This window comes from Pezoporus wallicus, unplaced genomic scaffold (assembly GCF_028554395.1).
Source record: "Pezoporus wallicus isolate ANWC-B61680 ecotype Strahan unplaced genomic scaffold, APGP_CSIRO_Pwel_v1 contig_3365, whole genome shotgun sequence".
Taxonomy (NCBI): domain Eukaryota; kingdom Metazoa; phylum Chordata; class Aves; order Psittaciformes; family Psittacidae; genus Pezoporus; species Pezoporus wallicus.
In genome coordinates this window covers 417,006-442,866 of record NW_026640883.1, presented here as the reverse complement: position 1 = coordinate 442,866, position 25,861 = coordinate 417,006, and the positions used below count along the sequence as shown (strand labels likewise).

The following is a 25,861-nucleotide window of genomic DNA, read 5'->3' as shown; positions in this document are numbered from 1 at the left end:
AAATCAATCTTGTCCTCCAAAGTGCTTGTAGCTTCTCCCAGCTTTAATATCATTGGCCAGGTAATAAATGCACTCCCTCTTCTATACTTTGTCTTTAATGAAAATGTTCAGTAATGACACATCTAGAACAGACTCCATGCAAGGTCCCAGTTGCCATCCTGTTATCAGTGCACATTCAGTAAACTGTGCTTTCCAGCCATTTGTGTGTCCACCTTTGAGCTTCTCCAAAGATCATTTTTCTCTTGCTAAGTCATGAGAATAGCCTATGAGAAGAAATTAGGTCAGGTCACAATTTGACATGGTGTATTCTGGATTGATCAGTGTTACATGTTGCTTGTCACCTGTCATCTGATTAACAGTGTGTTCTAGAGCTGCTAAGATATCAAAGTTGAGTCGGATGGTCCTTCAAAATTTTAAAAATAACATTAGCAAGAGCTACTAGTACAGGCATATGATGTTTCTAAAAGACAGTTGCACAATTCTGCTTCTCATCTCAGAGGACAGTCACACCCTGTTACTGCTCCTCTTCTTCAGGTTTACACTGTGTCCTGGAGGTTGCTTTCACAGAACAGGAGCAAGCTGTGCTCTGTCTTTCAGATTGCCCTATGATAAGCTCTAGAAGATGTAACTCCAAGCATGGTGTGGTGTTCAAGAGAAGCAGAAAAGAAATATCCAGTGTAATTGCATCTCTGTCACATAGAGCTTTATAGCTTGTAATCAGTGCTAACACTGTGCATAGCACTAGGAGCTGACTAACTGGACAGTTCAGAATGATAGATGACTGGTCTTATTTGCTTACAGCTTCTTACTTTGCGCATGGGCTGCCTGATTTCAGTATTTTCAGCTTGTGGTTTACAACAGAAACCCCTAATTCTGCAGCATGGTGCCCTTCACTTGCCCTTCACAGCTTGTCAGGGGGGAGTAAGGGTTACACAGATTTAGAGAAATATAAAACAGAAGTTCAAAATCTGGGCATGATTGTGTCCATCTGAATACCTGATTGAATCGGCCAGTCATCAAAACCTGTGAACAGCAGTTCCTTTTATCCCAGACCCATAGTGCAATGGCCGCTGGGATGCCATGGAAATTCCAAGCAATCCTTTAGCTGTACTGTAAACAAATGACTCTACAGGTTGTAAGGCAGGGCTTATAGATGGCAACAAGACCTTGTATTAGATTAGCTAGTAAAGTTGGAAACAATAGATAGGTTTTCAGGCACATAAGCTTGTATACATATTGTTGTAGACCAAGTCAAGTCTTCCATGATGTATCCTAGGTGTTTTGTGTATCTTCAAAGCATTTTTTGTCTCCCTGGACCAATAAGTTCCAGACTGGATGACAGTAAATAGGCAACCATCTAATTAGTGTTAGGCCCCATATGTGTGGCAGCTGGTCACTGTATTTGAAGACTCAGATGACTACTCTGTCCAAAGTGGAAAGCACCATTCTCTCAAGCCATACTTAAGATACTTTATGTAAAGAATTATTAAAAGTTCTTTTCTTGAGCATTTGTTTTTTAATTTGTTCAGTCCTATAGTTTGCAACTGCTTTATAACAGAAAATATGTAGTTTATTGTTGTGATTTCCCCAGTTCAAGTATGTCAAGGCAGCTGATGTACAGTGTCTCAAATGAGTTTTGAGGTCTACTGTATGGAAAGGACAAGAAAGAAATGCGCAAGGAAGTACTGAACAATTAATTATGCCATAATGGAGTAAGGGAGGGAGAAGTGTAGAGCTGGCCCAGTGTAAACTCTGTGCCTCTGATGCCAGGATTACACTCAGAGGCATTTGTGCCTCTCTCCATTTTGTGAGGCATGTTGCCAGGCAGAACAGCAGTTAGTACGCCCATGGTGGGGTTTACTAGCTTCCACACCGTGTTTGGTGGCTTCTTAACTTCAGGATGAGGAATTAAAGTTTTTTACACAGCAGGTAGTGATTGCCATTTACGGAATTTTTTTGGTAGCAAAAAATCTAGCTTGGGATATGAGTATTCCAAATCAGTGTTGAAATGAGGGAAGCACTGCAGATGAAGTGTTGCTTACCAAAATGTAGTAGAGAAGCAGTAAAATGTCCGTGTACCAAAACTGATACTGTTCCTGCTAATGCAGATAAAAGCTATAAATGCATGGTAAGTTTGAGGATTCCTTGGCTTCCTTCATGTTCTTTGTACACTTTATTTTAAAGGTGACCTCTGATATAGGTATGTGTATTGCAGGCATGAGCTATTCTCACCTCCTATTGAGCTGAATGGGCTCATGTCCATAATAAGTATTTCCCTTCCCTGAGTGACTAGGCTCAGATTTTTCATGAGTATTTCAGTGTCAGAATGCAACATTGATATGTTACAGGGCAAACAAACAATGAACCACCCCATCTGACTGAGTAAATTAAGTTTGAGTATCAGTCTGTCTGTGCTCTTAAACAGTGGCTACCCATTTGTAAATTGCCAGGAGGACCTTTCTCCAAAATACTGAAACATGATCTGTGTTCACTGGGGGATGTTCTTTTGTCTTCCAGGGGACAATATCTATTTAAAAATAAACCTCCTGATGGGACTGCACCACCCAACTCATTCTACAGAGCACTTTACCCCAAAATTATACAGGACATAGAGGTAAGAAACAGCTTCCAGATGTGGTGTGTTTGGTTGGATTTTTAATTTATTTTTAAATCTCACTGATTTATTCATGATGCAGAAATTCTGAGAACATGCCATTCTAATGAATCTGAATGAAATGAATATGAAATACCTCATCAAATGAGGTAATGAAATACCTCATCAAATCTATGGTGTCTTTGTCCGGAGTTTGTAGATCTGGGATAGTTACATAAAGTCCCAGGCTTCAGTACTCCGTTATACAGGGGATGAGTTGGATTGTTGAGTGAGCTGTTTGCAGAGGGAGTTTCTACCCCTTGCAGGTCAGATGCCACAGCAGCACCATGCCATCTTGATTTTCTCTGTTCCACAGTATTTCGCTCCAGCTGATGCAGATGAGACCTGTTAAGATGTTACAGGGAGAAATTGAGCATGGTTGCCTTATATCTAGTGTGAGCAAAATGCCATGTTCTGGTACTTTCCTAATGGCAAGAGCATGCTCAGGTGCTGTTGTGACAAATTTGTACAAGTGCTTAGCTAGAGCTCAACTGAGACTTTCTTTTCAGTTGTTTAGCTGTTGAGTCACTGGGGGTTAAAGATTGGAGACAGAAAAAAGCTTTTAGGTCACTTCTCTCTCACCATTCCAGATAACACAGATGAGTTTAGCCGCAGTATGTTTTCTAGGCTTTTGTCCGTTTAATTGGTTTTCTTATATGTGTTAGAAAGCAGTTTAGAAAGTAGTTATGTCATTATATGGGCCTGACTGCAGAAAAAAACGTAAAGAAAAGTATCTACTGTCTTCTCAAACAAACAGAAAAAGAGGTGATAGTTCCATGCTTTAATTTTACTCTCTTTCCTGTCTCTCAAGACAATAGAGTCAAACTGGCGTTGTGGAAGGCACAGTTTACAGAGGATCCACTGCCGAAGCGAGACAAGCAAAGGGGTTTATTGTTTACAGTATGATGATCAGAAGATAGTAAGTGGCCTACGAGACAATACTATCAAGGTGAGAATGCTCCAGAATGTAGTGCCTATGCCATAAATAATAGTGTCCTAATTTCAGGACACCTGCCCAATCTCTTGTTAGTAACCTGTCCTTCTTCTTCCCTTACCTCATACGTGCAGAGCATGTTATTCCTCTTTTATCTGGCAAGAGAGACCCTGTTTTCTTACAGACAGACTTCCCTAGCAGAGTTTTTGCGCATCAGTAATTACAGCCTATGTAATTACTGTGCCTTGTACCTTGATGAGAAGGGTAAAACCAATATTCATAGTAAAGACAGTAATATCAAAGATGTTAACATATTGCACAAAAGAGCCTTGTAAAAGATTCTACAGATGTCACTAAAGATGTTCTGTACTGCACTATGGATGATGTGTTGTAGTAAAAACTAGACTAGTCAAACCAGTAAGTGCTGAAAGGTGAAAATCTTGCTGAGCTGTCTGGTTTTGAATGTTTACTGTCTTAGATCTGGGATAAGAATACATTGGAATGCAAGCGAATTCTCACTGGACATACGGGTTCTGTCCTGTGTCTCCAGTACGATGAACGGGTGATCATTACTGGATCTTCAGACTCAACAGTCAGGTGTGTGCTCATAATTTGGAGTTTTCTGTTTGCCTCTAAGATTTTAGCCTTGCAAGCTGCTGAAATAATATTTTCTTAAATGTGTGCTCTTCAGTCAGTTCCTTGAAGTAGTTCAGCATATGTGTTCACGAATGTACTGTGCCTTATTTATCAGATGTCCATGCAAATGGCTGTCAAGGAGAAATGAGAACCTAAGCAAAGGTCAGTCAAGGTCAAGATGAGTTAGGAAGGCTATCTGGCTTTTCACTAAGGTTTTGCATGTTTTGATGCTCCCTAAGAATGTTTTAACTTCTCCCAGAGAATAACTTTTTAAAAGTTGGTTGAAGTTTTCAAAGCAGGTTTGAAGGTTTAGTCATTCATAGTCAATTTTAACAAAAGATGTATGACTAGATCTCCTGTGACTCTTAATTACATTTTGCATGATGTTTGGTTTTGTTCAGTCATTCTAACCTTGCTTTCCTTCCACTCTCCAACCAAAGGCTGGACACCTCAAGTCAGCACTTGTGGTGCATGTTGTGGAGATGTGAAGTCCATTAGACATATTACAGAATCCCAGGGAGTCTAAGACCTGTAGTATAAATGCAAGCACATATGAGTTAATGAACTGCAATATGAACTTATATGTGGAAGAGCAGGTCTGTCTTCTCCATGTTGTTATATTATATATCCTCTTCTTGTCAGAGTACAAACAGTGCCCATGAAGTGAAGTTACAGACAACAAAAGGCTGTGTCAGTGGCCTTTTCTGAAGCTATTAGCTGAAAGCTCTTTATGGTTATCACTGTGCATGTGTGTAAACTACCACTGTTAAGCTAATAAAGATTACATTTAGTTCCTGACATGTGATGCATGTGGTCTTTGTGGTGCTGCTGGATTTTGGGGTCCTGTCATTGGCAGGAATCAAGAATTTCAGCAATTCTGCCTGCCTGGAGACGGTGTGGGAACTGCACTGTACTGAGCAGATCACAACAGAGAGGCTGATTTCTGTAACAAGCACTATCATCTTCCATGTCAGACCAGGCAGGCCAAATTGCAGCCTGGCTGCTTGCCCAGAAATACTTTTGTTTCCCACTGTATCTGTAAATGTGCAGAACCCAGAGGCACATAGGATGCATCACTTTTATCCTCGGGTCTCCTCAGGAAGAGGGGCTTCATTCAATAAACAGTACAGATGGGCTCTTAATGCTTCTGAGATCTCAGGGATGCACTTGTCCAAAGAAGTCAGTAGGTCTCCAGCTCCTGTTCAGTTTGGCAACCCTGTCTGCAAACTGCTCGTATGTTAACAGCTCAGGTCGTTATTCTGTCAGGTTTTCTTCTTTGCATTTTGTAATTGGAATGTACTATTCATTCTCATTTATAGGCTGTAAGTTGATGCACTTCAGCCGTCATAAGTTATAAAATAAGACATTAGAAGTCTTTCTCACATCTTAGATTTTCTTACTGCTTGCCTTATTGGCAATGTCTGATGTGCCTGATGATACAGCCATTTTCTGCTCTCACATAGGATATGTGGGATACAGGTATGATAGTGCCAAAAGAAATCCTTATGGAAGGTGAAAGAAGTTTGCCAACAGAATAGCCCAAAAGAAACATTTTTAAGACTTAATATCTTAATTTCAATTCCTAGAAGTTCTGTATGAAGCCTTTTCCTAATTTTCATCTTAAATTATCTTTCCGCTGGAACAGTTGGTTCTAATAACATTAAGTTGACATAACTGCTCTGTCTTGATTTGAGTATTCAGCGCATTCCTGGAATGTAGCTGTGTAGCAGATGCACTGCAGGGTAAATGCAGTTCATGGTGCAGCTTGGGGCAGTTACTTACATTTGTTTGAAAAGCATTATCTTCTGCTTCTCTATAAATTTTGCCTTGAGTTGATAGTCCTGTGAAAGAGGTCAAAAATTAAACCTGTCACTGAACTTGCTTCTCCACAGGTTATGACTAAGTACTCATTGACTGGAAATGGAGTGTGTTGTAGGCTTATACAACCAGGAAACATCAGTCTTTAAGGCCATCAATCTCATACCTTTCCTCAACACTAAATTCCCTTAATTAAAGAAAGCTTCTTTCCTGGCTGGTTTATTTTTATGGTGTTAATTGCATTGCAGGGGTTTTGACTGCTGGACTGTCTCAGTGTATGCATAGTCAATAGGTTTATATAATACATCTTTTAATGAACTATTTAATAGATACAGATATAACTTGTGGCGTTATATTAGCTTCTCTAATATTGCTAGAGAGTCAGTTACCTCTCTTTGTGCCTCTCTTGCTCTGCAGAAATCCACTGTACAGTTTTTTAACTCTCTTCTCTCTGCTTTGAAATTTGGACCTGCAGGGTGTGGGACGTGAATGCAGGTGAGATGCTGAACACACTGATTCACCACTGCGAAGCAGTACTGCACCTCCGCTTCAATAACGGCATGATGGTGACATGTTCCAAAGACCGTTCCATTGCTGTGTGGGACATGGCTTCACCAACAGACATCACCCTAAGGAGGGTGCTAGTAGGGCACCGAGCAGCTGTCAACGTGGTGGACTTTGATGACAAGTACATTGTATCAGCATCAGGTGACAGAACTATAAAGGTGAGGTGTTTCAGAGGCTTCTTATTTGCAGCATTGGGGTATTTAATAACTGAGAACAGATGCCCAGAGATGGAAGATAGTCCTTGGCAGTTAGTGCACAGATCTTCCATTAGAAGCAGTATTCTTCCTGCTGCTTGTTTCCACTTGTCCCTTCTGTGTTGAGCTTGCACAACTTGTTTACAGCACTGGATGGCAAATCAGACCTAGTTACAGATGCAGTTGAAAAAGGACTTTTTTTTTTCTGTGTTCTTTTTCAACTTGACCACTTCCATGATCTGTTTCAGCATGTCACTCAAACAGTTGTCAGAGGGCAGCATGGGGGCAAAAGTAAAGGTGAGTGGATAGGAGTCTCTTTAATGTTACTGCTGTGATCCAAATCTGCAGCCTTAAAACTGAGGAAAATCAAGATCCTGTGTAGACTAAATCATAGCCCAAGAATGCTAAAGCCTGATTTTGGAAGCTAATTCTTACATGATGTGGCAAAAATCTTCTGTGTACAGTGACCCAAGATGCTAACAGTTGCAGAATATAATCACAAGTCACTGGAGCGGTAATCTTCCCACTCTTAATGATAGCATCTTCAATTAAGAGCATTCTGGATGCATCTGTATATCATACAGATACCAGCTTTTGTTAGTCTCTTCCTAATACCTTTGTCTCTGTGTGGTTCCCTCCCCCCTTCCTGTCACAGGTATGGAACACTAGTACCTGCGAATTTGTGCGCACCTTAAATGGCCACAAACGAGGCATTGCATGTCTGCAGTACAGAGACAGGCTAGTAGTGAGCGGCTCTTCAGATAATACTATCAGGTGAGAGACACACTCCCCATTGCAGAGTTCTGTGCCAGCACGTTGTCTCTGATTCCCTGGGATGTGCAGAGGTTAGGCAACTGAAGTGCTCTGTACCCTTGTCGTCTTTGAAAAATGCTTTCTTTGCTGTAGAACACTGGGAACTACTGGAAGGAGATATTAGAAGCCTGTTTACTGTGTTGTCTTTCATCCTCTGTATCTCAAGAGTCCCATACTAATCAACAAGTTGCATTGCTCTGACAATTCTGGTGTATGAAAGAGCTGGCAAGTACCACTTTCTATGATGTCCTCTTGTGATATTTTAATTGGGCTATGTGTCTAGTTACAGGGGTCAGATTTGCAGTAAGAGGCATTTAATCCTCTGCAGAAATCCTCCTGGGCTCTCGCCAAACTCCTCTTGTGGTACTTGGCACCTGGTTAAGTTTGGAACAGCTGGTTTAGAGGCTGAAGTTCAGTTTACTGCCTTTTGCACTTCTCCAGCTGCCTTGGTTGCAGTCTGAGATTTAACTCCTTCTGGTATCATGAGTCAGGGTTTCTCTCTGCATCTTCAGATGCTGGCAGAGGGACGTCTCACTCATCTCAGGGCATATGGAGCAAGCTTGAGTAGTAGTTGAAGTGACGTAAAGAAATGGCTCTGTTATGCAAGCAGGAGTAAGAGCAACCCCCCTTTTGTCTTTGTCATTGCTTTAAATAATTGTCTGCCATCTGATAAAACCTGAAAACTGGACAGTGTAAGCAGAAACCCTTCGCTTTGCATGTCATTAGTAAGTTCTCCTCAGTGAGAATGATTCATGCTGCTGTTTGTCTGTGGACTTTACTTACCTCTTCTGGCTTTGCATTCTGTAGGAAAATGGTTGTCCTTTGGTTGACATCACCAGGTCATTATACCAGATTTTAGTGTAGGGCTGTCTGAAAGCATGACCGAGAGAGCTGGAACTTCTGTCTCTAAATCAAGGGAAGAAGTATTACAGGCATCATGTAAGAGTAGCACCACTTACGCATGGTGAGAACTCCTCCACTTCAAACAGAAAAAAAGCCCTCTGCAATTGTACTATGAAACTTGGTCCCAGTGTTAGAGTAAGAAATAGTTAAATGTTACAGCAGCTAGGGAAGGATCTGAATTACGACTTGCAATGCTAATAAAAATAGATGTCAAGATAGTGATAACGCTAAAGAGGAATACAGTTACTTTTATGCTTACATTGGACAAAATCCCTAGTTGACAGATAAATTGTGCTAGAATTTCAGGAATGTTGGCAGTGAATCTTAATGGAAGTCATGTTTGGCCGCTGTGTGGGTAAGGCAGAAGACTTACCTGGTCACATTGTTTTCTTCCAGCCATTAGCAGGGGGCACAAGTCAGTGGAAGGGTGATGAAGAAAGGGCAGGTTACCAGGTCATCTTTGTGGGTGACTTTGTGCTTTGTATGTTTGATTTTAATCCACTATAAAATGCCAGATGTTGTGTGTTGGCCTTTAATAGAGGCTGCCTCCTGATACAGAATTTGAAGTTTGATGTTCCTCAGTTTCAGGGAAACTTTCTGAAAGGTAACGGATTTCTAGTTTTGCAACTGAAAACACAAGGACATGTGAAGTGGCAGAGAAATCAGTATCTTCTGTGGAGAGATGTCGTGTGTAAAAATTGTTTAGGTTTTGTTGTAGGCCAGATATTTCACCAGTGTAAGAGGACACCGCATTGCTGTCCTTGTGGTGATTTCCATCTATTAGAAATTGGTTTATCGAGTTTAATCCAACCACTTCAGTATCTTAGTCTTCAGGGTCAAAGTTCTTAATTGCTACAGACAAACATGCTATAGAAAAAAAAAAAGACAAAAAAGATAATTTAGAACAAGAAAATAGACTCAGGCTACATCATCTTGGGTTAATTTTTAATTAAGTGGTTGATTTGCATGTGTGTGTTCAACCTCCAGTGTGTGCACACATGGGGTTCTGACACTTGACTGTTTAAACAACAGCATTCTCTCTAGGAGATGAGGATTCAGTCTCACTGGCGTTCTGTACATCTTCCAGCTCTGCTAGGTCTTCAGGTGAATTAAAGGCTTGCAGACTTCCTTCTACTTCCAGAAATTCTCCCAAAGCTATAGCAAGGAAGAGTGGTAGTGGTTTTGACTGTGCACACTTTGTAGTAAATTGTTTTAGTTAGTTCTTAAGCCTTTAGAGTGCTTCCTTTACTGTTTCATCCTTTGGCTATTTAAAGAAGTAGAAATTTGAGAAGGTTATCAAATCTGGAAGATGCCCTTGACACCAATTCTGTTAGGAGATTCTGCTCTTACATAGTAGTTACCTCTTTTGTACATGAAGGCTTGTTCCCCACATGGCTAGGGACATCATCATCTCAGCACATTCAGATTCAGGTAAAACCTCAAACTGGGACCTTAAAATACAGGCCTGAATTAGCGTGATGCAGCCTCCCAGAGCTGCTGGCAATCTCAGGATTAATGGCAGGGAATGGAAACACATGGCACTAAAGTTCCTGGCACAAGATTGCTTTTCAAACCTTTCTGCACCAATTCATTTCTGGCATTGTCCACCCTGTTTACAGTCCTTGGGAGACTTAATGCTCGCTGACCAGCCAGAGTGCCTTTGGCTGACCTTTGCCATGGAGTTGCTTGCTCTGACCTTGACTGGTGGGCTGGTTCCTATGTGAAAATTATTAGGATCTTCATCTTCATATTCCTGAAAGATCAACTTCACAAGCTGAAGAGTCACCTGGTGCTCCTCACTGGCCTCAGTTGTGTGCATAGACAAATTGTTTATCAGTTCTATAGTAGTGGAAGAGTCTGTCCATTCCTCTGTTGTCCAAAGTGAGAGCAGCTTGTCATGGCAGGACAGCTGCAGTCATTATCTGCCAACCTTGGGCACAAATCCACTGGATCTGGATTATTCTTTGGGGACCTCAGGAGTAAAATATGTGGGGACAGTGTTTCTGTTTCTTTCTGTCTCTCAGGACAAGTGACCTGAACCCTCAGCAGTTGTTCTGCTTTGAGATGTGTCACCTAGAGATTCCACCTGTATTTCTCACTACTGTGAAGTTCAAGTCAGTCTGAATGCTAATTGAATGAGCATTTAAGAACATTTGTGCCTGCTTTCTTTTCTGCTGTGCGTCAGGGAGATGCGGCAGATACAGCTATTAAGATTCCTGTATGAGCAGAGCACATTTCAGCCACAGATGGACCATCTCTAGACAATGTGTGTCAAAGAATTTCAGTTCTTGTAGGAAAATAACCTTTCTTTATCCATGGTAACTGGAAGTCATGTCAAAAAGCTGACAGAAGCATGGAAAGCAAGTAGGCTAACTTCATAACTGTTTTAGGTACTACTTTTGTTTTCTTTCTTCCAGGCTGTGGGACATCGAGTGTGGGGCATGTTTACGAGTATTGGAAGGCCATGAAGAGTTGGTGAGATGCATACGCTTTGACAACAAGAGGATAGTCAGTGGGGCGTATGATGGGTGAGGCCATCAGTGCAGTTAATACCTTGCATCTTCCTGTCTCAGTGTCTCACATCCCACTTTTCTGTATCTTCCTTATAAATACTAGTCACCTTGTCTGTAAATCAGGACCATGTTACAAAGCATACCTTTTTTCCTTCTTTTGCAATAAGTCAGTGTGTTTTGATGTGTGTGTCCAGTTCTTTACTTTGTAAGAATGTCTGATCGACACAGCCTGAAACCTCTTCTAGCTGAACCACTGCTAAGAACAATTTTTCCTATCTGTGGTTATATCTGCTGGACCATTTGCCATTACAGACTAGGTGTCTGCACTCCCACGTTTCTGTTAGTTACCGCCACCTGCTTTTTATGGGGTTTACTTTGTTGACAGTACATTTTTTTTTCTCCCATTAAGCTCTATAAGCTTTACAAAGGGGAAATGCAAGAACCAGTTCTCAAGAGCAGAAAGGATTGCTGTAATTTTCCTTGAACTGCTGTATTAGCTAAGATGTACTAACAGTCTAACAGTTTATTTTTTTTTTCTGTGAGCACTTGCTCTTTTCTCTCTAACAAAGACTATTGTCTATTTTTTCACTACTAGGAAAATTAAAGTATGGGATCTTGTGGCTGCTTTGGACCCCCGTGCTCCAGCAGGGACCCTCTGCTTGCGAACCCTTGTGGTAAGAGCTTTTGGCAGGGGTGTTGGAGGGAGCAGAAAAGTGTGCTTGATCAGGGCTATCTTGAGCCATGAAAACTCAAGTCAGCTTAGTTCAGTCTGCAGGATCTAGAAATTTCTATGGGTCTGGCTTTTTTGTGTGTCCATGTTTTGGTGTGGTTTTTTTTTAATGTTGCAAGCTATAAAGCATTAGAAGTTGGAACCTGTGGAACTGTCACTCACTTTTTAACAGTTTTGCTCTGTGATTTGAAGTTATTAGCTAAATTAACTTTTGAGACTTGTCCTTCTTGAAATCTGTGTACCAGTGGGTTTACTTTAACCTGTGCATACCTGATGCTGTAATAGTAAGCTGTCTGATACGTTGACATGAAATTTCTTAAAGTTTTACATTCCAAATTTGAGCAACAAGAGCAAAAACACCTTCGGAATCGCTTTTAACTGGCACTTGTATGTTTAAGGAAAAAGGCAGGTAAGGACTGGAACAGACAGTGAAATTGCCTCATTCTTTATTACCTCATCCTTAAACAGCAACTACCACTTTCATACTGTCCATCAGTATTTAGGGCAGGTCTGATGATGATGTGGTTAAAATGTCATTGTGTGAGTGTTAACAACTTTCACAGTCATGCTTAACAGTGAATCTGCACTGGTCTTATAATAATGTGAGAAAGCTGTGAGGAAAATGCCAGTACAGCCAAGGCTATGGGATGGTTCCTGTAAGCATTCCTCCATCACAGTCACCCCAAAAAGCTTGCGCTATTGCAGAGGATAAAGGAAGATTTCAATCCAGTACAAAGTTATCTTTGAAAAAGAAGTACTAAACATATTTCTTTTTTAGCAAAGAAATGTTTGGGTCAGTATATATTGGACCTTTTCCTGCTGCGGTGTGCGACTGTAGTTTGTGCTCTAAACCAAGATCATACCGAGGCCATCTGATTCTCTAGAAGCGTGGTTATCTCTCACCAGCTGAGCTGTGCTAACTGACCTTCTGCACTCTCATCCACCGCCTGAATTGCTACTGTTGTTGTAGCTTTCACATTTGGTGCAGAGTGTGAGAGTTACTGTGACTCAGCTGACAGGCAGTAGAGCATTAAACCATGCTCTTTTCCAATCGTGTATTTGAGCCCTAAGCTGCAGAGTAAGAGTCTATGAGAGCCTCAGGTGCCTGCAGGAGCTATTCTGAAAAACCTGCTTGTTAGCTAAGTAGAACTGCAAATTGTTTCTGCTGAAATCCAGAAAAACCCTTTGTCATTAGCCACCCAGTCCCAAACTGTGGAACTACTCTGTAACCATAAGCACATATCCTGAGAGTCTAAGACTTCAGCTTGGTATTAGTAGTGTTCCTGCTCTAGCCTGAAACAAATGTGTGCCTAAGTAACCTGTAGACTTAATTTAACTGGTGTGATTTCCTCTGCATTTTCCAGCAGTGGACAGCCAAAGTGCCCCAGCTAATTATATTATAAATCAGATCCAGTGGGATGGAAACACTGTAGGAATCTCAACACACAGATACTCATAAATCCCTATTTGATAGCAATGGAGGGGGCCAAAAGAGATGGGGGGGTACAGAGGAAGCTGTTTTGGCACTTTTAGGAGTTTTATGACAACAGGGTGTCCTTATACCCACTTACCCATGGTTTGGTTTTGTGTTTTTTCTCTTCCCTCAGCCTCCAAAATTAAACCTGGCTGCACAATGAGCATCATGAGTCTCCCACTGCTCGTGTTCAATTTTCAAACAGTAGGAGGAAACTGCACAGATAACAAATGCTTGCTGCATGCCAGGTCCCTTCCAGTTTTGTCTTCTGTTAGCTGGAATGGTGGCCACATGAATTTGTCAGAAGCTTTTGAGGCACAGAATAAGCACATAGCTCAGCTTTCCTTACAAGCTAAAGAGTCCAGGTCCTTTTGGCCTCCACTTAGGGTGTGCATTGTGCTTACTGCTTCTGTAAAAGCAAAGGGCAGGTGTGTGGAACTTCTAGGGCAACATTACATAGCCTACAGTGACTGGGAGAAAAAAGGGAGCTCTGGAAACAGTTTTTGGAAGCACCTCTCTCTGTGGGCTGTCCCTCAGTGGACCTGACTGTCGTAGTGATATTTTTTAGCAAAAAACTTCTGTATTTCACTTCTACAACACAGACTCTGGGAAAACATTTCTTTTTTGAATAGGTGGGAAGACAAGCGCATGAGGTGTTTTTAAGACAAATTCAAAGTATAGTTAAGAGATCAGAAAAGGTCCAAGGATTAGACCATTTTTTTAAATTTATCTTAAAAATAGAATCTGAATATTGCGTGTGTATTTTCAGTCAATTTTAGAGATTAACAGATTCACTTTAAGGCAGTTGTTGTGCTTTGCAAACCAAGCTGTATTCTTGTAGTCCTGTACCATAGGACAGAGGCATTTAGTAGCTAAGACTAATCTTTTGCCTAAATATTTGAGAAAACTGCATTTTCAGTATTGAAGTATTTTAAGACATGTTTTTTTGCTGACTCTAAGCCCATTACAATGTGTGAGCACTGAAGAGAATTTTGTATTAATGGATGAGATAGGGCTCACCCTAGTTGCATGGTTTCTGTTCCCTTCTGACCGAGGAAGAGGCCGCTGTTCTTATAGCAGTGTAAGCACCAAGAAAACCAGGCAACACAACGGGAAAGTACAGTGGATTTGCTCTGTGATATCCAGGATCTTGCCGTTACCTCCTGTTAATTACAGTCTGAACCCTTGCCAAATCGTCATGCCATTTCCACTCAGCCTCAGAGCAGAATGCAAACTGCCTGTAAAGTATGCCCTTTCTAGTTCATATTTTTAGAACTGCTTAAGAGGAATTATTACTGTGTCACCAGGCTTTACAACAGGCTTCTTAGTATCCTCCAGTATTAAACCCTTTCCTTTACAGCAGTGGCAGTGGTGCCAAATGCAAAGTTCACATCTCTCCCCCTGTAACCTACTGCATTTGGAAATCTGTGATTTTGGGAATGAGTTTCACCATGGAACAAGGAAGGCAGTGTTCCTGTCAGCCTCACCAGACTGAATTGTGTGGTGAAGGGAGCTTGGTTTGTTCTGCACAGTACATGTCCAATGTTTAAGATTTAAGGAGTAATGGGTAATTGTAACTGTAAACTTCCTGTGAGCCAAGTACTCAGATACCGCAAATCCTTTTCACTGAAAGAGAACTTAGTTTACACAACGTGATGCTGATGCACAGTGTGTCATGTGGGGTTTACTGAGAAATGCATGTAATGCTAGAATCCAAGGCCAGTTTCATCTTCCCTGATCCATCCCACGTGCCAGCAAATTTATAACATACTGTGTCTCCCACTTGCATTTAGGAGCATTCTGGAAGAGTCTTTCGGCTTCAATTTGATGAGTTCCAGATCGTCAGCAGCTCACACGATGACACCATCCTCATCTGGGATTTTCTGAATGACCCAGCTGCCCAAGCAGAATCCACTCGTTCCCCGTCCAGAACATACACCTACATCTCAAGATAAATAACACTACACAGTACCTCACACTCGCACAGGTAACAGAGGCTCAAAGGTGGCACTGGATGTAGTGCAAGCATGCTGCTTGAATAACTAGCTGAGTCTATCAATATTTCTCATCTTGGTTGGACAGTAATTACAGTGTCCTGTAAAAGAACAGGAATGATTTTGAAACCTTAGAATAGGGACTTTATTTTAGGATTTGTGGCATGTGGCACCTGTGAGTTCGCCTGAAGAACCCCTCCTCCTTTGCCCATCATCATCAATAATTAAATCAGCTATCGCTGCTATCCAGAAGGAAGAAGGGTTTCTGCAGAGCGAGTAGAGCAGCTGCTGCCTAACAAGGGGATGCAGATGGCATGACCCTGGGCAGTTGTCGCCAGGCAGGAGGGTTTTGCTAAGAAGCATCAGCTTTATTCACTCCGTCTGAAGTGGTGACCATTCTTCTCACTCTGCAGCAAGCTGATTCAGGAGAACAGTTTGGCCTAGGGGAGGAGACACTGAGGCACAAGCCCAGGCAAATTTAATAGAGATGCATCAGTGTGCAAAATCATTTACTCATAGGGCCTACCCCTAGACCTCTGTAGCATAGCACGGCTGTTAAATTGTTCATATGAGAGCTGCTGGTTTGCTCATCGCCTTACCCTTTCGTCTTGGCCTGCACAATGTGGAGAGGACATAATGTTCCATATGTTTGGGTCAGTTTTAGAGTGGATTTGATGTATGTGAGTGGAGTGGGGTAGCATGATTGCCCACTATGGTGGGTACATGCACAGTTGCTGTTAATAGCTTAAGAAAAATGGCAGAAAAGTTGACAGGCTACTGCAAGGGGGTGTCCACAATGATGTTTTCCCTTGAAAATGCTCTGTCATGGGGCACATCCTGTATCATGTGTGATTGGTAAATGTACAGTGATGCTCCAGAGCTGCCAGATCAGCTGTCTTGATTTTCTCAAACACTCTGGTCAATCAGATGTTCTTTTAAATCATTAAAAGGTTTAGTGCGAATGGGCTTTGTTTGGTTTGTTCTGTTTTTCATTCCCAGGACTCATTTAAGCTGCAGTATTTAAATGCCAGGACAAAAGAACTATCCACGTAACCAATACTTGCTGAAGAGAGAGGCTCTCAGACTTGTTTCTGGAACAAAGTTGGCGTGCAGTTGATCTCAGACAGGGTCTACTCAGCGTGGCTGACTGCTAAAGTGCTGCTATATCAGAAGATGTCTTTTATCTTTCATGAACACTTAACATTTTTAAACCTTCCCATCCCTTTCTTCCCCCGTCCTGCGCTTCCTATTCACTTCTCTTCCCTTTACCCTGTTTGGTTCCCCTCCAAATCCAGTCACAGATGTCCTATGAATATATTTAAGATGTTGCCAGAATGTGTTGCTTTGCTGTTAAGCAGAAGACTTATAGCCACAGTGCATCCTGCTGAGAAAGTCACTTCAGAGTGGGTGGGAGAGTGAGTGGGGAGAGGGCTGCTACTTTCAGACTGAAATCAATGTCCATTGCTATGCCTTTGAAGAAGTATTCAGCTTTGAAGAGCAACAAAAACACTTATAAGGAGCCAGACCATGCCCCTCCCTCTTCATTCCCCTGCAGCTTTTGGCTGTTCTGACTGCAGACCTATTTTTTGTGGAGAGAGGACCCTTGAAATTTGACTATTATGAGCCAAATCCATCTCTTTCCTCTCCTGCCTGCTATGCTAACCCTTTGGAAGCTGGATGTGTATTGTAGCCGCCCTTAACATCTGCTTGGCTAGGAAATGCTAGTCAATGAAAAGTTGAACTCTCTTCTGCTGAAGTCCCAAGCATGATGGACTGGGTCTGAGATCCTGTCCACTCCCACCCCAGATGAAGTGTTGGCCCAAGGCAGTATTTCACTAGCAAAGGGGTTGTCTGCACCATCTTCCTCTTGTGCTTCTCCTTGAAGACAGTGTGTTGCTGGTGGCTTAGGAATCGTTCTGTAAACTGGAGGAAGTTTGAGGCTGGGGCGAGGAGGAAAGCTGGACATTGCATCTTTCTTTCCATTCTTTCTCCCCTTAGAGAGGCTTTAGCTGGGTGCTGGAAGAAGAAGCTGCTAAACACCTTTTGAGCTCTCAAGATCTAGCCACCTTAGAGTGGAGACACTACCCAAACCCCCTGGCCATGACAATAAGACTTTGCTCACATGAATGAGCAAATGCACATTCAGTACAGTCAGTACAGTTAGCAGTGACTTCAGGCCACTTCTGCAGCATTTCTGGGGCAGGCCTTGATAGAAAGCCTTTGGAGGGAGAGCCTTTGGTGTGCTTCTCTAAGCTACATTCATACTGCCTTGCAGTCTAGGACACAAGCTGATTAGTCCCTTTGCTGATAGGTGAGCTGGATCTTTGCTTTCTGGATGAGACTTTTGCAAATTGCCATTGTTTAGAAGAGAAATATAGCCCTAAAAAGGAGGGACATGAGAAACAATTCTTTGTGTCTCTAAACTAGACAAAGAGGTCTGGGGGAAAACAGCTCTTTTTACAGAACTGGAAGGAATTGCAGCAGGCCTGCATTTAGATCAGGAAAGACTTGTAAATCAGTCTGTCATTCCACGTTTGGGCCCAGATCTTCCACTGTAGGTTTTGGATAACCCCTACTGCCTTAGTAGGGGGTTGCTCCAATACCACAGTAGGAAATCAGGGCATTTCATTTTGGGCTGGAAGGGTTTCAAAGAGGCATTCTTAAACCCTCTAAACTTGGAACTTAGCAGGTGGGAGATTTTTTCAAGCTCTTCTCATCAACTTCACTTTGCTGGGGGAGCAGTTGCATTGCTTCTAATTGCTTGGGACATGCTTTTTCCACCAATCAAATTTTGCAAGGAGCTGGGCCAGGAATTCCCAAAGAGCAGTCCAGGGGGATTAAGTCATTTTGGTGACAGCTAGGACAGACAAGAAGGCAGTGGAGTTACAGAGGAAGGGAAAGCTAGTGCTTGGGTGGTACCTATTGCAGTTTCTGAAGCATGTGGGCAACAGTGCTGAGCATTCAGCTTCCTGGATTTTTTGTTGAGCCCAGAGCCTACATCAGTTCTGAAAAGAGTCTTGGAACATGTGGTAACACTCCTGGTTTCTGTTTGAACGATTACTGTAAAAGGGTCAGACAGGTTAACAACTTGACTCTGTTGAGATAATAGTGACAGTGTGACTTACTGCTGCAGAGTCATAGAAGTGCTGAGCCACAGTGCTGAGCTCATCCAGAATTACTTTTGCCGCTACATTTAAATCTAGAAAGGCTGGTTTGGATTTTGGGCAGCTCTACATGTCAAACAGACTACAGTCCCAAAGCCAAAGTGGCAAGGGAGCAGAGACAATAAAAGTTTACATCCCAGACTTTGCTGAGTTGAAGTTCTGAGTCTTAATTTTCTTTGAACAGTGTTCCTCTAAGTTCATTTGTTACAAGGTCTGCATGGTTGCATATCAGCAGGAGTTTGTATGATCTTGGCTGCAGTTTTAATCAGTTCTCAGTTTGGTCATCCTCTGTCTTATACATATAGGTTACGGGGATCTTAAGCCAGCCTCTGAAGGCTGCAGAACTTCCTAATATTTTAATTGCATCTTGTGGCTAGTACCTACAAGGATGCATTCTATTTTGCTAGTTTAGAGAATCTGAAGAAGCAAAGACTGGCTGGCCAAACACAGAGACAACACCCCAGCAGATTGTCCTTGGTTGTCATAGTCCTGCTGCTTTATGCTGGTAATTTGTAATTTCTAAGCACTGTTGGGTCTTCCAAGTGGTACCGTAGTTTGAACTCTGCTGTATAGAGCTGTTTAAGGTACATTTAGTGAGCAACAGCTGAAATGCATTTTAGGCACATGGTAAGAATAGTGTCTTGCCTTCAAGAAGAGGCTGTGTCTGGGTACTTCATCAGAACTGCAGGAGCGTGAGGATTCCTACCCCGCTTCCCGAGTTGTGCAAATTTTCTGATATCTAAGAAGGAAAGTGAAGTTAACTGATCTAACTTGAACTTGAAACTGCCACAGCCTGACATTTGGTGGTGTTTATTGTGCACCCAGGGAGGAGCAATCTGGTAAGTAGATCTCCCAGTGTCAGAAGAAAGTGGCTTTTTCAAACTCCCCTTACCTCCCTTAAGATAAGTGTGTGTGCGTGTGTGAGTGTGCAAGAGTGCATGTAAGAACGAGGTTTCCGCATGAACTGGATGGATAATCTCTCAGCCGGGTTGGAGTAATTGCAGAGTTTATAATGAACTAGGACATGCTTGCTGAAAGGAGATTAAAAAAGGCTGGAAGTGTCTGTGGGCTTTAAGTGTTGCACATCGCTTTGAAATGAAATGAGATACCTCTGCTGCGTAGAGATCGTCACTTCTCTCACAAACAGGAAGCTCACGCTAGCTTTCCTCCTTCGACTATGGGTTGGAAAATACTGGAGGTGTGGGGCATTCAGAGCAGGACAATCCATTATGGCCACACCATTTCCTGCTTATGACTCCTTTGCAGTAGGGCACAGTATTGCTACAAATATTTCTCTTCCTCAGAGGAATACAGCTTGCTTTAAAATATGCAAATAGAAAATGGCATGAAAGAATTTGCATCAAGAAAACTTCTGCAGCTGTCTCCTCTGGAGCAGCTCCCTCTGCTCCCCGTTAATGTTCAGGAACAGACATATCCGCTGTTGGAACGGAAGGATTCAAGTGATAAAGTTGAGAAGTCTGATCATCAGAAACGTTGAAATGCTTTATACTTGTTTCTAAACTGGAAGCTGACTTGGACCACCATGCCCTACCTACCCGCCTCCTGCTCCAAAGGATCCTTTTTTCTTTTTCTTACTTTTTTTTGAACACTGAAAAAGCTGGAGAGTTTCATGTGCATTTCTCCGCTCCCAGGTACGTGTTTCCTGCCACTGCCACGTGTTCCTTTCTCAGTCTGAGCAGAGCTCCAGGCTTGGTTCTGAGGATTTTCTCGGCATCCCAGCTCAAACGGGAAGCACATCTCCAGGCTGAGCTCTTTGCCTAACTTTATTAGCTTCCTTTAACACCATTTTAGATCTGCCTTTTGTGGCTGATGATTCCCAAATTCACTTGAGGGAGGCATATTTGTGTTGATAAATCACAGATAATAGCAGCTTTTCCTAGCTAGAGAAGTGGACAAGAAGGAACAGCCAGCCTTCCTACTGCAGGTGTGCTCTTAATTGTGGGAGGAAAAAGAGTAGGCACCCCAAAAGGTTGAAAGCTAGGACAGGTTGTGGGGATGGAGATGGATCTCCACAGAAGTGGGGACAATGCTCTTAGCCAGTGTAGTTGACTCGGAAGAATAGAGGTTTTCTATGATCACAAGTCATGAGAAGGTAGTCAAGTAAGGCCTCCAGCTGTTGAACTTGCCAGTTGATGCCCCTCTTAGGTTATGCTGGGGGAAAAAGGGATGGTCTAAACTACACTTGCCAAGAGAAGAATGAACTTTGCCAGGGTCTCCAAGTGGCATGCATGATGCATCTGACATGCTGAGCCTTGCCCTGCTGTTGTTCCCCCTGAAGCGATAAGCAGCAGCTTCCCAGAAGGAGGGAGGAAGAGCAAGTGACCCAGCTGCCCCAAAGGAGGTCTCCATATGAAATCCCTCCATCCTTCTGTTGGCAAATCCCTACTGGATTGATTGGCATGAGGGATGCACAGTCTTTTTGTCCCCACTTTTAATTCAGAGACTCACAGATGCAGCAGGTCCCTTGAGTGGGTTCCTTCTCCACAGCCCTAGCAGTGGGTTGAGAGGAATGGCTGCCTGCTGGGGCTGAGCATTTGCCTTCCCCTCCTTTCCCCCTCACCCCATTTTCTTTTTAAATGAGGTATAGCCAAACTACTGGCAAATTCCTGAAGTGTCTCTGCCAGGGTGAGCCTTAGCATGCTGCCAGGGTAAGTCATCCTCTGGCTTGTCAGAAAACTCTTATGACTTTGTGCTTGTTTCCAAAGACCACTGTGTTTCCACATTTGTTGTCCAACAGATACTGCATGGGAGTTAGCAACACTGGTGAATCCTTAGCAGTGTTAGCCTGATTGATGTTAATCAGAGGGATGTTGGTGTATGTAGATGTACAACAAGCGCTTTAGGTATTGTAGCCAACTCTGAAATACGTCCTTTTTTTTCAATAGCCTATCACCCTAAATGGTATCTTAATTTCTGCTCAAGCAGGAGCCAAGTACAGCTGTGGCCAGAAAATCAGTGTGAAATGCCAGCCTTCATCACAGAGTGGCTCTGCTCGTACCTGTATCATGAATAATAATTTGTTGCCTTGAGTGCTTGCACTCAAGCATTGTTTTTAGTCTGAGCAAAGCTCCACATGCAGGAGGAAGGCAGTGCAGGCTGTCCTGGGCTCTTTGCAGGGACCTCTACGAGGAGCTAGCTGCGAGTAACTTGGGACAATTCAATGTGAAAATCTGGAGCTGCTTTTGAGCGTAAAACTTTGCTTTCAGCTACTTTGTCCTTATCATGTGAGGCATTGCAGGGCTCAGCCTAGCCACGGTTTTAGCATGGCAGGAAAATAATGTGGACCTCGGCAAAGTCTTGACAGATCCCCTTTGTCCCAGTCATTTTCCATCACAACATTCAGGAGAGCTGCGTGCCTGCCAGGCCAGCCTGTGCTTCATCACTCCTGCCTGCTCAGGCTGAGGAGGGTGTAGAAGTGGGAGGTGAGAAAGAACATGGTTTCTCCAGAGTTTTCTGTTTGTTACTCTGCTATATTTGTTATCTGGATTCTTAAGTAATGAGTGCTTTGAATTTTGTGATTATGTTACGGTGATGTGTAGTTAATGTACTAATGTTCACTTGAGCTAGGATCATGGTAACAGTGTGGTTTAGTTCGCTTTGGGTTGTTTTTTTTTTAACTGTTCAGAGAATAACTTAAATACAAATACAAAGATCAAGCCGTGAATCTCTCCTGTTTTCCTTTGGGGGGGGGGTCAAAATATCAAGCCTGTATCTTCCTTAAGCCCCATGTATGCGAGTCACATTCCTGCAACATGTGCAGTGTAGATGACATTTGCAGTGTGAACACCTGAAATGCTGTGGCCATCAGGTGGACAAGGCCTGGGTAGATGCAACTTCACAGGATGCACAGAGTCTGCAGCAGCCCCTTCCACCTCTGAGCTGCTGCTCATTGATGAAGCAGCATGAAAGACTGCTCTGGCAATCAGAAAAAAACATTCCTAAAACCACAGCATACTTTTTAATTGACAAACTCTCCATTCATAGCTGGTGGCCTCTGGCTGGGGCAAATGAATCCGCCCTGTAAGCCAGAGAATGGATGTTACTGACAAGAGCAGGAACCATCCTGCCCATTAAAAAATTGGGGGGAGAAGCTATAAAGACTTCGTGTTTTTCTGGGTACTGTTGCAAGATCCTGGTAGGAGAAGCATGAATTTGTTTTATAAGCTAATCAGAATCCTGCTGTTCAATAATGAGTGAGTAATTGACATATCGCAGCATCACCATGCAGCTCCGTTGCTTGGGATGCTGTCATGCTCATGGCTCACCCCAATTTTAGCACAAGCACCCTTGCCCTCAGAACACCTTTCTCTTAAAAACACTCCTCAGACAGCAGCCTTGGATCTTCCCTACTTAACAGCCCCTTTTAAAACAAAGGCCACCACAGATTTAAGATCCTGCCTCCTGGGGTGGTCAGAAAACAAACCCTTGCTCCGCAGCCTCTCTCCCTGCTGGCTCCATTCTTGGGAGCCAGCAGGGGACTGGAAATTGCGAAGGCTCCTGCTTTTCTGAAGCGCTGGGAGCAGGATTCCCATCACTTCCAATCCCCGTCTCTCTTTGTGACAGGGTTCCCAGTGGCTGTGTGCTTTGTTTAGCTAAGGGTTTGGGGGCTGTGTTCCTATATATTTGTATTTATACCACTTTAACCTTCTCTGTTCCCTCCCTGCACTTTCCTCCCATCCAGTAATAGATTTGGAAGAGGAATTGTGGTGACAGGCTTCATCCATCGTTTCGGATCAGTCTGTAATGCAGGATGCAGCTTGACTTGAACAACATGTGACTGCCGGCACACACAAATGAGAGCCCTTCCCTTTTGTACCCACAGGCCCAGGTCTCCATGTGTACCCAAACAACACACATACTACCCCGTCCTACGAGAAACAGGTTCTCCTTGTGGGTATTTCCAGCTCTTCCTTAGCTGGTCCTTCCCCCTTCTTCTTGATGTTTAGAGATGAAGATCAGAGTATTTATTTCCGATTTCTAATACTGGGACAGTGCTGTGCTGCAGGGCATGGGCATAGGCTGGAAAACTCCCAGGAATTCTGGCATCGCATCCAAAATCTCAGGTACTAAAGAGTCTTTGAGAAAGAAAAGCAATCTCCATTGTAAATTTCCACTGGAAAAGCACGAACACCAGACAGCTTATCTTAAATAGATTCAGTGGTTAATTACCCTTTTTGTTTAAAAATGTGTGCCTTATTTCCACTTCAAATGAAGGAGGAAAGTAATGTTTGCCATAGCTTCAAATTAACAGTGTTTGATCAACCTACAGCTTTAAAATGAAATTACTCTTATTTATTTATTTTTATTCTCTCCTAAAGATGCTTTCAAGAGTATATTAAGCTACTTCGGGGGAAGAGGAAATAGGCCAGTTTAGAGCTATGGGGCTAGAATTAACACAATTGTTACAAAAGATGCTTAGGATGAATTGAGCTGTTGGGTGGCACTGTGTTAGCATGAAGAGAGCTGGATAAGGATTCCTGGGCTTGCAAAGGTTTCACCTGTACACATGAATAGCTTTCCTGCAGCTGGAGAACAGAGTCAGATGGGCTTTGAGTGTAACAGGGCAGAGCCAGCAGCCTGAGCAGTGCTTTCACTAGAGACACTGCTGATTCCTCCTGGAGGCTTCTGTGGTTTGCAGAAAGCCATGGCCCTGGTTAACATCTCACAGCGGATGTGTCCAAAACCCCTGTCCCGTGCCCAAAGCACCCTGCTGGCATTTACAGAGGCAGATCAAGCAAGGCCTCTCCCCCCGAGGGGGCAGTGAGTAGGGGGAGCTGCTGGAGCATCTCCCTTTCTGCAGTGTCAACTCCGAAAGGGCAGTGCCAGCAAACTGCTCTGACCTTTGGAGCTGCGGAGATGCCTGCGAGCGGCTCTGCCCGTGCTGCTCAGTTCCCAGCCCAGGGAAGGGGCTTAGTGGCTGCTAAACAATTCATCTTTTTGCCTGCATTTGGGCCATTTACTGCTTCCTTGTGGACTTTGTCCTAGTTTGGACTAGACAGTGCTGCGCAAACACCAAGAGGTGGCACTGAAGGCCATGTTCCCCCCGAGGGATTTCCATCCAATCTCGGAAAAGGGGACAGACTCTTCCAGTGGGTCTTACCCACTGCTGCGTTCCCCACTCCTTCCAGGTGTCCTGGATTTATGAGCAGATATCCTTATGCTAGTTTTTGTTTCACGTCATTGGTGTGGGATCTCATGTGTGGCCCTGGGAAGCTGTGCAAGGAGGCAGGAGGCACCAGGTTGTCTGCCACTGCAATGGTGCTGGCTCTGTCCTTCCCTTCCACACAAACTCCCTGGGGCAGGATGGATCCATCCTCTGCCCATACCATGGGGAGCTGGGCTTTGCTGGGACCCTGCACAGCACCACACTGTCAAGCTTGGGGCTCCCAACAGCATCCCCATCCTCCTGTCTTTGGCAAATGCAGGGTTTATGCTGGAACTGACTTGCTGATTTGCCTCTCTCCTGGTCCTCCTGGGTTTACTTGCATGCTCCGGGTGCTGTGTGTGCAATGCCTTGAGGAGAGGAGGTGCATGAGCATCCATCCCATGGTGTGGAGCACTGGGACAGGTACAGTTCTGGGGACTGGGGCAGCAGTGAGGCAGGAGTGGGATGAGAGCTCCTGGGGGTGTCAGTGAGAGGGGATGAGGGTGGTTTGTGGGCTCACAGATGCTTTCCCAGGCCAGGGCTGTGGTGTTTTAGCTAGGGAGCCCTTGCATGGAGGCAGGGGAAGAATAGGGACACCTGTAAATCGCAGAGACGAGCTCCCTCGGAGCACGGAGCAGCGCGTGTTTCTCACCAGCACTTGTCTTACCGTGTGTCTCTGTCACTGGGTCAGGTCGCAGGAATGTCTCCAATTAACCCAGCTCCCTAGTGACCCTTAATTGGCACCCCAGGCTTTCCTCCTGCTCTTCTCCCTTCCTCCCCCAGCACGTGTTTCTCACTTGTTCATCTCCTGGTAAACCACTGCTCCCAGCATCCCAGCTGCTGCTGGCAACCAGTGGCACTAACCCAGATTTATCCCCTAAATCAAGGCAGTGCCCCCCCCCCGGCTTGGAGCAACATCCTGAGGATGTCCCTGCTTGGTCCAAGCACTGGTCTTGGGAATGGGTAAAGACTTCAGTGCAGCAGGGCTGGGATGATCCAGGAGGGCCATTAGGTGGGATGGCTCAGGATGGCAGGGACCACTGGACTGGGCACATTTAACCCTCCAGGTGCTTGTCCAAGAAACAAGCCATGTACCTGGCTGACTGTCGTGTGAGTATGGACACAGCATAGCCTGGCTTATCATCCTGTTCCCGGTCCGATGCTTTGCCCTGTCTTAGCACAGGGCTTGGGGTGAGTCCTGAGGGTGTTTAGGGATGCCCCCACAGCAAGGCAAGTGCTTTGGGCACGGCTGGTACCCACAGGCTGCATGTCCTCCTCCTGCTGGGGCATCTCACCCATGGG

The 25,861-nt window shown here is 43.8% G+C and overlaps 1 protein-coding gene across 13 annotated transcripts in view; it reads left to right on the top strand.

Annotated features, from left to right (window-relative positions):
- Positions 1 to 16,564, top strand: part of BTRC (beta-transducin repeat containing E3 ubiquitin protein ligase) — a 116,983-nt gene extending 100,419 nt beyond the window's left edge. For 12 of the 13 annotated variants that reach the window (XM_057421108.1, XM_057421107.1, XM_057421104.1 and 9 more), the window contains 9 exons: positions 2,518 to 2,614; positions 3,465 to 3,602; positions 4,066 to 4,184; positions 6,517 to 6,766; positions 7,458 to 7,576; positions 10,936 to 11,046; positions 11,627 to 11,705; positions 15,029 to 15,222; positions 16,229 to 16,564. In XM_057421108.1, coding sequence (XP_057277091.1) covers positions 2,518 to 2,614; positions 3,465 to 3,602; positions 4,066 to 4,184; positions 6,517 to 6,766; positions 7,458 to 7,576; positions 10,936 to 11,046; positions 11,627 to 11,705; positions 15,029 to 15,190 — 1,075 coding nt within the window. In that variant the 3' untranslated portion in view covers positions 15,191 to 15,222; positions 16,229 to 16,564. Of the gene's footprint in view, positions 1 to 2,517; positions 2,615 to 3,464; positions 3,603 to 4,065; positions 4,185 to 6,516; positions 7,100 to 7,457; positions 7,577 to 10,935; positions 11,047 to 11,626; positions 11,706 to 15,028; positions 15,223 to 16,228 lie in introns of those variants that run through there. The other variant, XR_008973737.1, reaches the window with a different exon arrangement.
- Positions 16,565 to 25,861: the final 9,297 nt, after the last annotated feature.